General features: G+C 48.1%; 1 protein-coding gene across 1 annotated transcript in view; it reads left to right on the forward strand.

The window, feature by feature from the left end:
* Positions 1-16,514, forward strand: part of Gpr137b (G protein-coupled receptor 137B) — a 32,842-nt gene extending 16,328 nt beyond the window's left edge. Inside the window, exons 2-7 of the mRNA XM_041630658.1 lie at positions 3,457-3,506; positions 8,174-8,396; positions 10,483-10,632; positions 12,027-12,155; positions 13,844-13,968; positions 15,593-16,514. Coding sequence (XP_041486592.1) covers positions 3,457-3,506; positions 8,174-8,396; positions 10,483-10,632; positions 12,027-12,155; positions 13,844-13,968; positions 15,593-15,704 — 789 coding nt within the window. The 3' untranslated portion in view covers positions 15,705-16,514. The remainder of the gene's footprint in view (positions 1-3,456; positions 3,507-8,173; positions 8,397-10,482; positions 10,633-12,026; positions 12,156-13,843; positions 13,969-15,592) is intronic.
* The last annotated feature ends 573 nt before the right edge of the window (positions 16,515-17,087 follow it).

The following is a 17,087-nucleotide window of genomic DNA, read 5'->3' on the forward strand; positions in this document are numbered from 1 at the left end:
CCACCTCTCCACCCCTCCCTCACCTCCTCAGACTGTCCTGTACCCCACCTCTCCACCCTTCCCTCCCCTCCTCAGACCCCTCTGTACCCCATCTCTTCACACCTCCCTACCCCTGCCTTTGATCATCCCCTCTTTTATCTGACACCTCCCTTGGTCTTTCACCTCCCCGCACCTCTCAGATCTCCTCACACTCCCTGTCAGCCCACCCTGTCAGCCCGCCTGCTTCCCTTCAGACTTCCCCACCTCACACTTCCCTGCTTGTCCTCAGACCCTTGCACCTCCTGTCTCCTCACTTCCCCTCAGACCTTCCTGGGTCTCACATCCCTCCACACCTCATTACCCATCCTCATGCCTGATTCAATGTCTTTCTTCCTCTCACCCTTTCCTACACCCTCCATCTTCTCTTCCCTCTTCTTTCTTCGCTGGTGTTTGTTTAGTGTATGCCTGTTTGTCTTCAGGTCAGGAACCAGCTTCCTTTCCACAGTTCTTCAGAGGTCAGCCAAGTGCCTGCTGCCTACTCTGGCAGTCCTTTGAGGGGCCCATTAGAATTGTTTCCTTAATCTCTTGTTGAGTTCACCCCTTAAGCAGTCAGGTGGTGGGGTCTCCTTCCTGCACCTTTTGTGGCTCTGACTTTGTATCCATCAGGATATATGTGCTGTCAACAGCTCTGTAAACTGCAGGAGTGATTCATCTTTGCCTCTCCACCAAGGAGCTTCTTGTATTCCCAGCTGAGCTCCTGGAGTCAGTGCAGGCTCACAGAGATGGGTAGTGGGATAAGAGGCTCCAAGGACCAAGACTTCATGTGAGGCTGGTTTCCATCAATCTTTAATGAAGGCCTGCAGACAGAATGGGTGCACAGGACAGCCTGGAATTATTACCGCTTTACAACTTAGCGCAGAGTGTATGTCTTAATTAATGAGGACAAAATTATGTTCAAAATCTTTATATTTGCATTGATATATCAGTATGCTATCTATCAAATATCCGTTCTCATGTCACTAATATCTCAGTTTCAGTCATCAGTCATTTCTGTAAACTTTAGGGAACTTAAGTTTTAGGACTAGGGAAGAGTTCTGAGCACAGTCTGAGGAGCCTGGCTGCATTCAGAGGAGATGCCGTAGCCACACTTGCAAAGTGGGTGGGGCTTTTGTTTTGATTTTGATTTGTTGGCTTGGGAGGATCACGGTGGTGTCCTTCTATCATCTGGGATGACTTCTTCCCTTCAGGCAGGGAGGAGACCTTAGTGGTGAGTTAGGGTTGGTAGCTTAGCGTCATCTTTGATAGCAGCAGGTGAGAGGAGTGACTTTCCTATTTAGTGTATTCCTTGGATTCATGTCCAGGGGCTAAAACTTGGATACATTTTAAATGTGCTCTTCCTAATTAATACTATTTTTTATTTTTATTTTTTTGGTTTTTCGAGACAGGATTTTGCTGTAGTTTTAGATCCTGTCCTGGAACTAGCTCTTGTAGACCAGGCTGGCCTCCAACTCAGAGATCCACCTGCCTCTGCCTCCCGAGTGCTGGGATTAAAGGCGTGCACCACCACTGCCTGGCTGCTCTTCCTAATTGTTGTTGCCATTCTCGTTGGTGTTGTTACTGATTCTCAGGCTGCCATGAACACGCCATCTCTACCACAGGGCAGTGTTCCTCAGCATCTGTTCTCTGAGCAGCCATTAGGAAGACTGAGTGAAGAAATCAGTTTGGAAAACTGACGTACAGCATGTTTCTCTTAGAGACTGACATTATAACAGTTTTTTTTTTAAAGTATCTGAGAACTCCTGTAGGGAACAGGTATTTTCTGGGGCCCCAAGACAGGTCAGTGGGTAAAGATACCTGCTGCCAAGACTGATGGTCTGGGTTTGATCCCTGGGACCCCCGTGACAGACTCAAAGATGCTCTTTGACCTCCACCTGCGTGCACGGCACATCTGTGCCCATATTCATGCATACACAAATGATTTAAGAAGATAAGTATGTTTTCTAATGTTTCTGCATGTATTTGCTCACATGACCATATTCTCAGTTTCCAATACTGTTTATTATTGATTACCCGTTTTGTTGGAACAGTGTAAAGGTTTTGCCTCAGAGCTAATCCTCACACATGGGTTGCCGTGCTGAAGCAGGTGAATGTTTCCAAGATGTGTGTGCTGGAAATGGGAACCCTGCCCTTTGTGTGGGGCTGGGAAAGGATTTTCATGGGTCTTGGCTAGGGTCGTTGGGTCTCCTCCGAGTTCATTCATTGTGTCCTTCACTGAAAGTGGGCAGGCAGAGCTGCAGGGCCAGGGACTTCTAGAAGCAAAAAAAGCATTTCCTTATTTGTAAGGTACATAGTTGGTGGGGCTGTTTTGACCAAGGGATTGTGGGGACTATTTTGTGTCTCTTGAGTGAGGACACCATTCTGCACATTCCAGAGAAAGCAGACACAGCATCGGCCAAGGCGGGGAGTGAGCTGGGATCCCACAGGAGCCCTGGGCCTCCATTCATAGTCTTTCCCATGTCTTCGTGTGACCGAGGCCACACCTGCGGCACTGCTGAGGGCAGAGATGATGGTGGCCCAGTCTGAGACTGAGTCCGCAGCTTGTAAGTCTGTGCTCCCGCCAGCTGCAGTTAGAGACTCTTTTAGTAGGTCTGCATATCTGGACACATTTTCTTTGGTGGGACTGTAAGCCATCGAAGGCAGGGCTGGTCTTGGCCTTCTCTTTGCTGACAGCATCATGCATGGGATAGGACCACTCACATGTGTCCAGGCTGGCAGTGTAGCTCCCAGGGGCACCATGGGTAGGGATGGTTAGTCTCACGGTAAAGCCACTGAGCGTTAGGGACTTGTAGATAGTGAGTTAAAGAAAGCTACAGACGTTGAACGAGCCTGACTGTAGCACAACATTAAACAAAGTGATGTATTTTTAAGATAAGATAAAGCACCTTTTTTGTATGTGACAAGAGTCTTGCCTTGGCTGGCTCTAAATTTTTGAATTTCCTGAGTTTGGGGATGGTGGTCAAATACCACCGTGCCTGCTTTAAAAACACCCCTTAAAAGTCTTTTCTGTCTTTTCTTCATTGGCTACTTTAACGAAGTCCCCCCCCCCTTTTTTTTGTTTTGACTTATTTTGTTTTGGTTTGGTTTTCTGCAGTCCTGGGAACTGAGCCCAAGACCTTGTTCATGTTAGGCAAGCCCTTGACTGAGCTCAGGTATTCATTAGTATGCATCCTCGGTCCTTACTTTACATTTCAAGACAAGGTTTCACTGAGCTGCTGAAGCTGACCTTAAACTCACTTTGTAGCCTGGGCAGTCCTGGAACCTGGTGCCCTCTTCACCTCAGCCTTTTGAGAACTGCTTCTCAGTGTCAGGGAAAGTGCCTGGTACCTGGCTGTAAAGGAAAGGGACTTTAAGTGATGGTGACATCTTGTTGCTAAACACTTTAATGCCCCAATCTTCCATGTTTTTCTGTCATTGCAGGTGATTTTCAAAGCCAAGTCAAAATATTCTCCAGAATTACTCAAGTATCGGTAAGTACCTCAGAACGTTGCTTCTCAGACAAAAGGTCAAAGTGTACAGAGTGGGTACACTTACCCTCTGTAAACACCAGACAGCCCTGCAGTGGTCCTGTTTGCCTAATGGAGTGCTCTCCTTGTTCATGAGAGCTGGCACATTGCTGGGTTTGCTGGAGTCCTGTGGAACAGTGTACACACACACACACACACACACACATACACACATACACACACACACCAGGCTGGAGTCCTGTGGAACAGTGTGTACACACACACACACACGCACACACACACACACATACACACCAGGTTTGTATTGCACTCTCTGTCCTTCTTCCTCAGCCTTCTTCCTGCTGGCTTTGCAGATTGTACTATCATGCTTGCTTCAAACACTATTTAATACAACATAGCTTTCGGTCAACTGCTCACCCAGCATGCATGAAGTCTTGAGTTCAACTCCCAGTACTGTAAAAAACCAGATGTGGTGCACACCTATGATCTCTGGACTCTGGAGGAGGAAGCAGAAAGATTAGAAGTCCAAAGTCATCTCAGCTAGATACCAAGTTTCAGACTGTTCTGATTTATTCTAGAAGCCCGGGAGAAGGCTGTGGTCTGAGGGACTCCTCTAGTGACACGCTCAGTTTAAGGGAAAAGGTGATCACATATGTTCTTCCTGATGGTCCGTGTCCTTCCCTGCATTGTCAGAGAAACTGGTCATTCTCCAAAGCTTAGAATGGTCAGATTTAGGTCAGGTGTAATGGTACACACTTGTAATCTCAGCCCTTGGGCTACTGAGGCATGATCCTGTGCTCGTGGCCTCCTGTGCTGTGAATTTTGAGCTAATCTGGGCTCACGAGACCCATTTCATCAAAGACGAGCAATAATGATCAAATTTGGCTATGGGGACATAGTTTTTAAAAAAGGCCTCAGAGAGGGCTGGGGCACATTGCAATCTTTGGGCTTGCCCCAAAGCACTCCCCCACCATGGGCACAAAACACTGGAAAAGTATTGAATCCTTATGTCACCACAAAATGTACACAGATTTCACTTCCATACAGTTGGCCTTCCACATCTGTGGAGTCAACATCAGTGGATCAGAAATACTCAGAAATAGGCTGATGTCATGGCTCTGTGGTTCTGAGAGTGTACTGCTCATCCAGGGGACCCAAGTTCTATCCCCAGAACCCACATGTAGAGAATGTAAAGAGAACCAGCTACCATAAATTGTCCCCTGATTTCCACCTGTGTGCTGTGGCACATGTACCCACATACATACATTATATACCCCCCCATGCACACTAAAAATATCACTCCCCTGTAAAAAAAACCTTCCAGAAAGAAATTGCATCGGTACTGAACATATACACATATTTTCTTGTCAGTCATTTGCTGTCTGTTGGTTATCTTGCATGACACAGACTTGATTTAGGTTATACAGGAAAATGTGCAAAGGTTCTGTGTAAACAGGTCTTTTTATATAAGGGTTGTCCAGGCATCCTTGGATTTTGGTGTCTTTGGTGTCCTGGAATGAATCTCTTGTAGATACTGAGAGATGACTGTGTATGTAATGAGGATTCTACAATATTTATTCAACGCTCAATCTGTTTAAATGCTTTTGAGTGTGTGTGTGTATTTGTGTATATAGGGATGCCCGAGGACACTGGAAGTGTTGGCTCCCTCTGGAGCTGGAGTTATATGGTGCTGTAAGCTGCTTGCTGTGGGTGCTGGGGATTGAACCCAGGTCCTCTGGATGAGCATACACTCTCATAACCACAGAGCCATCTTTTTGGCCATAAGAAGAGTTATTTTTTTAAAAAATATTTTATTTATTTATATTATGTGTATAGCATTCCTTCCATGTGTACCTGCAAGCCAGAAGGGGGCGCCAGGTCTCATTATAGATGGCTGTAAGCCACCATGTGGTTGCTGGGAATTGAACTCGGAACCTCTGGAAGAGCAGTCAGTGCTCTTAACCTCTGAGCCATCTCTCCAGCCCCAAGAGTTATTATTATTATTTTTTTTTATCCCCAATCTGTATCTGGGGAAACAAGTTCAGAAAACTGTGTGTGGATTGGGAGTCTGTGCCCAACACTGCCTGCCTGCAGTTTGTCTGCTCTGATTCTGTCACTGCTGCTGGGTCGTTCTCTGTGTGTTTCCTTCACACCGTTGAGCAGGAGCTTTATCCACTAGATGCTGGGGCATTGGGGCCAGGAGGTAGAGTATCCTTAATCTCAAAATTACAAATACCCTCGACACCAGAGCACCTGAATGTGCTGATGAAACATAATTGTTTTGTTTTGTTGTTTACACTTGGGGTCTGTTCCTGAGATACCTCACTCTAATTTATATTCCCAGCTTTTAAAACAACTTAATTTTTATAATTAATTAATCATACTTGGGATTAAACCAGGGCTTTGCCTAGTCACAAGCATTTTGCATGAGGGATACTCGGTTTGTAACAAGTAGAACGCTGTTTTATGGTAACAGCCCAGCTTGTCTGTGCTCTGCACCGTCATCTCCCGTTATGGTGCTAATCAGGCTGACCCTGCTTAGCTTTTGTGGTCTCTGGATTAGTGATGCTCAACGTGGGAAGAAATAAAACGATGCTGCCTTCGCTTGCAGCTCCTCCACCTCCCAGGACCTGCAGTGATGTGAGCCGTTGAGGTTCTGCGTCTTCCAGACAGGGCAGTCTGACCTCTTCTGTTTTGTGGGGTAGGGGTGGGAGTCTGGGATGGAGTTTCAGTCCCCCTTGTGCCTATGTCCAACCCCAATCACATACTCCTTCTGGTATGTCAGGATCTCATTTCTCTGGGCCACATGTTCCTCCTTCCAGGGTACACACACACTCTGAGCTCCTTGTCGTTAGAGCTGGCTTCCCCTTTTCATCAGATGAGCCAGGAGTGCATGTGGCTCTGGGTACAAGGCTGTGCAGGGAGGCATCCACGGTCCCCTGGAAAGATACTCTTTGTTCATGCCAAATTCTCTCCAGCAAGAGGATATTGTAATTTGGGAACCAGAGGGAACCAGGTTCAGGTATCTCATGCAGGGTTTTGGGCCTGAGCCCTTCCTTCTGAGGCGAGGTTTCATGTATTTAAGGCTCACCTCCAGTTCATTAGAATGTCACTGAAGATGGCTGTGAACCGCTGATCCTTTTCTGGTTCCACAATGTGCCGTGATGACAGGCGTACACCAGCACTCCCGGCTAACTCAGCACTGGGAATCTAACCCAGGGCCTCATATGTGCCAGGCGAGCACACTAGCGGCTGAGCCATGTTCTTCCATCTCAGAACATACAGAACAGCGGCAGAAAACCCTGCCTGCGGTGGTGTGAGCACAGTCAGGCCTCAGGCTCTGAACCTTGAGTAGGTGGGGGCAGGCATGACTTGGTTCTTAAATCTCTCTGGTTGTCAGTCATGAGAAACCTGTGGAATTTAAGTGTGAGGGACCCAGGAAAGCTAAGAAAATGGAGGGTGCATGAGGGTCAGAGGCAACCAGAGGTCTCTGTAGCAGCTACTGGGCTGAGCTACAGGCTGTTCTGGAAGCCAAAGAGCAAAAGGCTTTGTGGGATCACAGCTTCTAACTGGTGTTGAGACTAGAAGCATAGGTCACTTGCACCAGTCTAGTGTGTGTGTGTGTATGCATGTGTGCAGGGGGCGGGGTACAGGCATGCATATGTGTCCACTAATGCACTCAGAGGCCAGAGGAGGACATTGATGTTGTGCGTCCAGCTCTATCGCAGTCCTTATTCTCTTGAGGTCGTCTCCCACTGAATCTGGAACTAGGCCAGACAGTTCCCATCTGTCACCCTAGCCACCTCCAGTCACTGGGCTGCAGGTGTGTATGGCCATGCCCTTTTTGTGAATGTTCTGGGGATGTGAACTAGGGCTGAGCGAAGCCCTCAACGCCAGTCCGTTTTTGAGCCACACGATTTCCCTCTTTTTTGCATTTCTACCACGTGGGTCTGAGGGAAGAGCTATAATGGGAGTGTGAGAGGAGCCTGAGGCGAGACCCCGAGCGCCAGTGAGGCAGAGCAGTCTGCGTCACCTGTGGTGGTCTCTTACACGTGTGTAGCTCTGAGAAACTGTAAGCGGGAACTGGCGGGGAAATGAACCATCTGCGGCTTGGCTCTGCAGTTTGATAAGAATAATCCATTTAGCATTTATTAGTTGCCGTGGCAGGTTTGTGTTGTGGTTTCCTTGCATTGTTAGAGCCCAAATCCAGGTCTCTATGCTAGGCAACGGTTTTGCCACTTAGCTAAGTTCCCAGCCTCAGCTGCGGCAGGGTTTTTTTGTTTCGTTTGGTTATTTTAAACCTGTATTCATTTTATGCATGAGTGTTTTGTCTGAGTGTATCTGTGTACACCTCGTGTGGGCCTGGTTCCAGTACAGACCAGAAGTTGACCCTTGGGCTGGAGTTACAGACAGTTGTAAGCTGTCATGTGGGTGCTGGGAATTGAACCCAGGTCCTCTGGAAGGAAGAATTGCTGAGCTGTGTCTGCAGCCCAGGTGGCAGGTTTTTACTGATGGGAGCTCTCTGCAGCTGGTGATTGTGGGGAGGCATACAACACATATGCAAATGATGTGTTAACTACATCCAGCTGTCCCTTAGCATTTGCGAGGGATCGGTTCTGCGACCCAGAATGTAGCACTCAAGTAACATCCTGGTGTCTCGTTATCCCCAGGTTACCCCTCTACCTGGCCTCGCTCTTCATCAGCCTTGTGTTCCTGCTGGTGAATCTGACCTGCGCTGTGCTGGTGAAGACGGGAACCTGGGAAAGGAAAGTTATCGTCTCTGTGAGAGTGGCCATCAATGATACACTCTTTGTGCTGTGTGCCGTCTCTCTCTCCATCTGCCTCTACAAAATCTCCAAGATGTCCCTAGCCAACATCTACCTGGAGTCAAAGGTAAGGTGGGAATGTGGCAAGTTCCTTATTCTGAAAACGGCTTCCTGGCTTGCACCTAGGGCACAACAGATCTTGCTCGCCCTGTGGCTCACCGAACTTTGTGTGAACTTTTATTTCCGGGTGGCTTAGCATACGTTAAGTGTGTAAAGTTGTTGGGAAAGCTCAGTCTGGTTTAGAGCTATATCTGTTGAACCGTTAACTCATTTTTGTGGTGCTGGAGATCAAATCCAGGGCCTGTGCATGTTAGGCAGCATCTCCCACTGAGTTACAGCCCTGCACATATGAAAAATTCTTATTTGGAGACAAGGTTTTTGATGTTTCCCAGGCTGGCTTTGAACTCAGCAAAGGCTAGCCTCAAACTTGTGGTCCTGCCCCTTAGGCCTCTGAGTAGTTAGGACTAGCAGAATGTACCATTAGGCATGGCTGAACCCACATCTTAATGTCTAGTAGTATAGCTATACCAACAACACTAATAGCATGCATGTGTCTAGTGTTGACTGTCCTTGGTCCCTTGATAAACACCCTTTTGGGGATGGGGTAATGGGCTCAAACTCAGGGCATAGTGTATATCAGGCAAAATCTATACCACTCAGCTCTGTCCCCAGCCTTTAAAAAACAAAGAAAAAAAACAAAACAAAAATCATAAGACAGGGTCTCGCTGAGTTGCCTCAGCAGGCCTTGAACTCACTGTCACCCAGGCTGGACTTAACTGGTGATAACCCTGCCTCAGCCACCATCACTATAGCTGGGATTATGGGCTTACACCTCCAGGCCTGACTTGACAAGCATTTTTAGTGGGAGTGTTAAATCCCACTTAATGGATAAGGAAACAGAGACACGCCCAGAGAGGTCAGGAAGCTTGTCCCAGGTCAGCAAATGAGGGCCAGGGTTCATGGCCTCCATGGTGACTCAGATTTCCTTGCCGGTGGAATGTTCCCAGCGCTTGCTCTGGGACAGCCAGGGGGACTGGCCCCTCACCTCCATCCTCACCCTGATCACTCCTCTGGTCTGGCCCTGTCAGTTGTGAGGAGCCTGGGATTTCTCCAGCGTCTGTGTTTTAGCTACCCTGTGACAGACCTGCTGTCGCCTTCCTCTGGAACTCTCAGGGTCTCCGTGTGCCTTTGGCCTGAAAACTACAAGGGTTGTCTTTAGGGAGGGGTCAGTAGATGAAGATCCCTACCTCTAGCCCTCACAGGGCACCCCGTGATTCAGCTGGACTCATGAAAATCCTCCATTAGCTGGGCCATTTTACATTTATTTTTTGCCATCAAGTTCATTATCTTACTTCTAATACATGAGTTGTGCATAAAATTTTGAAAAAAAAAGCTCAGTTTTTAAAAGGGAGGCTTAAACAGTGGATGTCAGATATTAGCTGACCCCTGTGACAGATGATTCTTCAGTGCAGGACGCAGTCAGTTCTGCTTTCCTGTGGTCCTTTATCAGGTTCTGCCTCAGTTAAAGCTTCATAAAGAGGAATAAGTCACAGACAACCCATGACCCCATCCCAGAGGCCGAGCAGGACTCCTGTGCTCCTAGCCTTGAAGGTTCTAGACCTTGAACAAGGCCATGTGTATCCTGACCGGGGCTTGCGGGCTGTGCCAGGCAGTCAGCCAGGATCTTGTCACTGAACCGTGGGACTTAAGGGATCCCATGAGCTTTGTGACTTTCTGGCTCTTAAGATCAAGGCCTTGGGGGCTAGGTGATGCCAGTGAAGGACCTGGCTCCGACTCCCCCAGAAACCACATTAAATGTGGAGTGCAGCATCATGCGCTCGTAATCACAGTGCTCAGCAGAGGGGGCAGGAGGACCAGCAAGCTCCAGGTACAGTGGGTCCCTTTCTCTAGCACAGGGGAGAGTGTGACCCAGGAAGACACTACGAGACACACACGGAAAGAGGCCTGCAGTTGACCCTCTTAGTGGCATCGTCCCAGTCCCATGTTTTAGATGAAGGGTGCAGAGGCAGCAGGGTCAGGAGTGGGATGCCCTGGCAGCTCTGGCTGCCTTGCAAGGCTCTCAATTATCAAGGCCCACTGGGTGACACCAGGGATGGGGTCAGTGGCCCACTCCTGTTGGCTTTGTCTTCCAGGGCTCATCGGTGTGTCAGGTGACTGCTGTCGGTGTCACCGTCATCTTGCTCTACACCTCTCGGGCCTGCTACAATCTGTTCATCTTGTCGTTTTCGCAGATCAAGAATGTCCACTCCTTTGATTATGACTGGTATAATGTATCAGACCAGGTCAGTGGGGGCGTGACAAGGTGCTGCCTCAGTGGGGACCAGGTCAGTGGAGACCAGATTGGTGGGCAAGGTATTGCTTCAGTGGGGACCCGATTAGTAGGATACAGTGAGTGCTGTCTGCTGGAAAGCCAGACTCCCCGTTTCTGCTATTGTCCAGTCCTGCCCTGTGGGAGTTGATGGCCCACTGATGTGCAGACACAGATGAACCTCTGTGGTAGAGAAATGAACCCCTCTAGTAGGACTCCGTTGGATTGCTTTGCAATACTTCTTAGGGTTATCTGGAAAAGCAGCAGATACCCAAAAGTGTGTAAGTCCAGGTATAAGATGTCAGCAGTGCTCACAGCTGGAGCTGATTTAAGACGGTGAGATAAAAAATGACCTCAGTGAGCTAAACCCACAATGGCTATACACATTCTATCCCTGTAAAAGATGAAACCACGGCTGTAACCTGTCCCACAGGTGCAGCAGGGAGAAAGCTGGGCAAGGATGCTCAGGTCCACATGCCGTTTAAGGAAAACCAGACATGAGAATCCTAGACCTTAAACAGTGGTTGATTCCAGAGGTGTTCATCATACACGTAAGGGTTTTCAAGAGCAGACAGTAGCACTGGTGCACACCATTCAAACCATCACTACTGCCCACTTGACCTTTTCCTCTTCCCAAACTGAAGCTTCATCAAGCAACAGATTTGGTTTTAAGTTACTTCTGTTTTTCTTTCAGCCAAGAGCCTAAAACCTCTACGTTTGGGTGCGATGGTTTTGGTGGTTTCAAGCACCTGCACCTCCTTGGGGAATGGGCCACAGCACTGGGCTGAGCTGCGGTTGTCAAGGAGATGTAGGAGACATGAGTGCCGTCTCCCTAGGGAGGAGTGAGGCAGCCTTTAGCATGATGTGCTGGAGAAGGCTTGAGGACCAGGCTGTGGCTCAGTGTTCTCTTCCCAGTAATGGGCCGGGAAGCTGCCATATCCAGTTCATCTCTACTCTGGGACCTTCCCTCCATGAAGCCCTCATGGCCCTCCCCTTGGGCACTTCCTTGCTCAGGGGACTTTTCCTGGACAAACTGCCTGTGATCAGCTCTTGTGGGAACAGGGCGTGGCTATTGTGAAGATGAATCTGGGCAGACAAGCTACTTTCCTTTAGGGGAGGAGTCTGGGCTGGGTGTGGGCTCTGGGTTCATCCCCTGAGCTGCAAGAGTAAATGAGTGGCCAGTCATAAATAGCCATCTAAATGGCCTCCATGTCCTCTAGCCGGGGCCTGACCCATCACTGAGACCAGGTTTCAAAGTGTGGGCTTTAGGAGGGGCCTATCACTGTGCCTAGGGGTGATCTCTGCTCTGTGTCTTCCACCACTGGTTGCCTGAGGTCTCCTGACTTCATTTTCCCCACTCTGGAACAGGCAGACCTGAAGAGCCAGCTGGGTGATGCCGGCTATGTAGTGTTCGGCGTGGTGCTTTTCGTGTGGGAGCTCCTACCCACCACCTTGGTGGTCTACTTCTTCCGAGTCAGAAGCCCCACGAAGGACCTTGTAAGTACTCAGTCTCTGTTTGCTGGCACCCCAGCACCCCTAATCCTCTTGAAACCAGCAAGTAGAATTTCCCTCCTAGTTTTTCAGTGAAAAGTGACCATTGTGAGGTAGGCTCTTCTTTAATTTTCATTTCTTTTATAAAATAAAGAAAATGCGTTTGGGGGTTTAGCTTTAAGAGAATTAAGGTACATCTCATGGCTCAGGAACTAGTGAGAATCTTGGACCTTAAGCAGAGTGCGATCACAGAGGTGGTTATCATACACTCAAGGGTTTTCAAGAGCAGACTAAGGATTCCCACTGCCACACAGTGTTCACTGCCCCCCCCCCCCCCCAATGCTGCTCTTTTAGTAGAAGACGGAGGGAGGTATGGCAGTTGGTAGAGTACTTGCCTGACATGCATGAAGCCTTGGGTTTCATCCGCAATACCACAAAATCCAGGCATGTAATCCTAGCACTGGGGAGACAGAAGCATGAGGATCAGAGTTTCAGTCATATTTGGCTACGTAGTTAGTTCAAGGCCAGCCTGAGCTACATGCTACTTTGTCTGAAAGACTGGAGACTCACTTTCTCCCAGAGTGATAGCAGCTCATCAGGGAGTGGGAGAGCAAGGCAGTGGCTTCAGTGGCCTTGCTAGAGCCACCCACTTGTGTTTGGCCACATCTGCTGAGCCAACCCTCTAGAAGAGAAAACCAAGTCAAATTCAGAATCCCCTGGAAGCCTTGCCGCACCATACAAGCTGGGGTACAGCTTTGTCTTCCTGGGTCATACACTCGGGGGAGGGGCGGCAGTGTGAGTGATTGCGTCACAGAATGATGCATGTAGACATGACACAGCTCCTGGTCCATACCTTTGGGTGGTCCCTGCTGAGCCAGGCACAGGAAACAGAGTAAGGTAAGGGGGGGATGGAGTCCAGTCTGGCTCTGCCTTCCCTGCCAGGATGGACTCCAGCAATGCCCATGTGCTTATACAGGTCTCCACATGGACTATCTGCTTTAGTTTGGGGAACTTCTTGTCGTTTTGAGATAAAAAGTCTGCTGTAGAATACAGGCAACAACAACAACAACAAAAAATCCTGCTGTAGAATTTGAGCTTGAGACAGAACCTCTTGCCCCAGCCTCCCAAGTGCTGGGACTGTGAGTGTGAATGGCCATGCCTGGCTATTTGGATGTATCTGTGGAGGATATGTAATTCATATGAACAGTAATCCACCATTGGAACTAAGAACGCCATTGTGAGGTTTATACAGGCTTATGTTTTTGCCCCTCTTCTCTCCCTGTTACCCTCACTCCTCCTGATCTCCTTTGTCTCACCAACTAGTCTGTCCTCTTCCTGCTTTCTGGTCCTTTTTTTACAAACTGCCTATAGATCCTTAAAGAAAGCAGCCCCTCCCTCCTCCATGATGTATTTTGGGGACTGGGGATGGTAGCTCAATTGGTAGAATGTTTGCCTAGCATGCAGAGAACCACCTTAGGTTCAATCCCAAGCACCTGAGAGGTAAAGGGAGGAAAATCAGCAATTGAAGGTCATCTTTGGCTACTGAGGTTGAGGCAAGCCTGGGATTCATGAGACCCTGTTTAGACAAGAAGAAAAAGAGAAAACAGGCACATTAAACACTCTAGCCAATGGCAGCACTCCTTCCTCATGCTAGCAGGCAGTTGTGGATGCTAAATGCTAACATCTTCTTCCAGACCAGCCCTGGGATGGTCCCTAGCCATGGATTCAGCCCCAGGTCTTACTTCTTTGACAACCCCCGAAGATACGACAGTGATGATGATCTTGCCTGGAACATTGCTCCTCAGGGACTTCAGGGAAGGTAAGAGCCTGCTTCTGGTGGAGAGAGACTACCCCTGACAGAACTGCCCTGCATGGGACGTAGCCAGGGGTGAGAGAAAACCAATGGTCTTTAGAAGATCCCCTCCCCAGCATTCTTCCTACTCAGTATTCCATGGAATGCTTGATAGCTGTGCTAATTGTAAAGAAATCAACCTTTACTTATGACTCCTCCGAGCCTCCCCAGAAAGCGCCAGGGTATTTGCTGCTCGAATCACTCAGTGTGGAATGTGAACTGGGACATCCAGGCAGACATCTCTGATCCTCTTCTAGAGCCAGAGAATACATGAACAATAATCACTAGAGTGAATATATTTTAAGAACCAAAATTTTGAAATTTGCCATTCTTAAACAGTAATTTAGTAAGATATTCACAAATATCGCTTCATTTAGTGTTTGCTACAACCCTATGAGGTCAGTATAGTTGAGTTCTCATGATTCAAGACCTGTCTGAGGGAGTCCCTTTGCTGGGTAAGCAGTGTGGCTGGCCCTGGAGCACACTCAGTGTCAGAGCACATGGGAACTGCCTCCCTTTCTTAAAAACTCACTAGCAGACTGGGCTCAGTCTGTTCTGGGGTGGGCGCTTACACGTATTAGCATTCACAGTGGTGTGTGTGCTCAGGGCAGTAAACAAGCTGTACCTGGCTGCCTTCAACTAGTTCCAGTCTGGATAACAGCTAGGAAAGGGGAGGATGGGAAGCACCCGCCCGCCAGGGCCAGGAGCAGCCCTCATGGCTTCGGTTCCTCCTTACCTTGTGCGCTATCTGCCCAGTGCTCAGAACGCGGTGCTTGCTTTGCTCTCTGTATAACAGAGAAAGTCCTTGGGAATGAGAAGAGAGCTCTGAGAGGACCTTGGTTTGGGATACAAAGCTGAAACAGAACACATTCCTGTCTCCTTGGGTAGGGAGGAGAGATCCATGATCATATAAAAATTAAAAGCAAGGTAGCAGTTAAGGAAAAGCACAGAGCAGCCATGTGTAGAGTACAGTCCCTGGAAGCAAGCCAGTGTGCAAAGATTACCCTCCCAGAGTTCGGGCTCCACTTCTGCCTAAAATTATTGTTCTCTTACCTAGCTACCCTGCTGGAGCATCCCTAACCTTTTCTTGCCAGAAGTTAACAAGAAACAAGAGCAGAGTAGAGAGTACTCACCCTGTACACAGAGAAAGAAAAGACTGTATTCCATGATAGAATACTGTTTTCATTTTCCTCTGAGTTCTAATGAGATCTTAGATATTGCTTTTGAGAAGTGTCCACTCAACCCTGACAACAGCCCAACAAGAAGTTACTAATGTCACTCCTGTCCCACAGATGAAGAACTTGAGATTTAGAAGTTGTCTGTCCAGAATGTACGGGTAGTTCACTATAATGCCACCATAGGGTTCAGGCACAATTTTTTTTTTTTGCTAAAACTATGTTCTCTACAGTGGCTAGTTTTAGGTTCTAGTAGTTTTGAGTTCTGAGCACTGCAGAGTCCAGTAGACTTGAACACAGGCCACCAGAGCTGTGTGTAGCTGTTGGTTGGAAAATGGGCTTCAAGACACTGGTGAAGAACTCGGGTCTGTTGCTAATGTCAAGCCCCTGAACTGGTTTTGTTTGTTTGTTTAAAGTTTTGCTCCAGACTACTATGATTGGGGACAACAAGGTAACAGCTCCCTGGCCCAAGCAGGAACTCTGCAGCAAGACTCCACTTTGGATCCAGACAAAGCCAGCCAAGGGTAGTACCAGCTGACAGTCCTGTGCAAGAGTCCTCTGTTGGAAACCTTCAGCCAGACTGGATGACAGCTGAGTTTTTAGGGCACTTTTCCTTATGAAACAGACTCCAGTTTTTTTTTTTTTTTGCAATAGCTTTCTCAAGGCTAGGTAGGACTAAGCAATAATTCAGAGTGATAAACTCTTAACTTTAGTACTAGCAGAGAGCCTGGCTATTTCAGTGGGTATAATTTAAACTTTTAAAAGAGATTCTGGTCTTTTATAAAGATGTATTTTGTATAACTTAAATACTAATGCTAAAGTATACTAGGTTTTTTCCTTGATTGTTATTGCAATGTTGTAGTTTGCACAGATTTTCATGCATAATTCACTTTAGAACGTATAGAATACGTGGTCTAACAGTTTAAAGATCCTTCCGTCTGAAGGTCATTGAAGGTCCCAGTGATTGTGACGCCTGTAACTGCCACTCCAGTGTTGAAAGTCTAGGGAAGCAGGGGACGGTGGTCTGTAGTAACAGGCTCCACAGCAGCAGTCTCTCCTGAACCCTGCCCATAGCCTGGTGCTTCTTCACCGACAGCACTACTGTACGCACTCCAGGAACAAACAGAAGCTGTCAAGATGCACTCGCCAACACTAGTCGGCCGCCTCGGCCGTGTAGGTAGCCACTTTGTAGTTTTCTTCAGCCCAGTTTAACTGAAAACTCACTACCTCAGGAGGAAGGTGAGAGTGCCTTCCCTGACTCAGCCAGTGCTCGCTATAGCCAACAGTAAGCCACGGGCTCCCCACAGAGTGTTAACAATAAACATTTCTGGCCCTCAAGGACTGTGGACTCCTGACAGCTTTTCTGTAAGCATGCCTGTTATTGGATGAGCCTGACATGGTGCTCACTGTCTGTGATTTTTAAACAGTTCTTCGACGTCTGTTGAAAGCTATGGGTGTGAAAAAGTGGGTTCTGCCTATGTGGTAGCAGGACCCCTGTCTCAGCCAGATAGTGTTCCCAGACAATGTTCCCATGTGCTATCTCAGGGCTCCCCTGGGTGCACCCTAGAACCAAAATGGCAATCCCGGAGGCTTAGATGCTCTGGCTTCTCATAAACTGCATCATCTGGTCACCAGGGCCGGAGGACAAGTCTCGCTCACAGGCTCTAGCCCACTTCACACATCTCTCCTGCTGTCCTAGAGTTCAGGGATTTAACAGGGACAAACCCACTCTCTTCTATTTAGATGGTTTCAAATGGGTCGTGATTGGATAGAACACCACGTTGAAGACCTACACAGCCCCTCACCACATCTTTGCTTTCGAGCATGAGCAAACATCTGGGTTACAAGCCATCCTCAATGGTTATTTGCCAGGGTGAACTCCACATGGAGGCCTGACTCAGTAGTTTACAA

This window comes from Microtus oregoni, unplaced genomic scaffold (assembly GCF_018167655.1).
Source record: "Microtus oregoni isolate MIOR12 unplaced genomic scaffold, Mior012 000035F_ref0000213, whole genome shotgun sequence".
NCBI lineage: Eukaryota > Metazoa > Chordata > Mammalia > Rodentia > Cricetidae > Microtus > Microtus oregoni.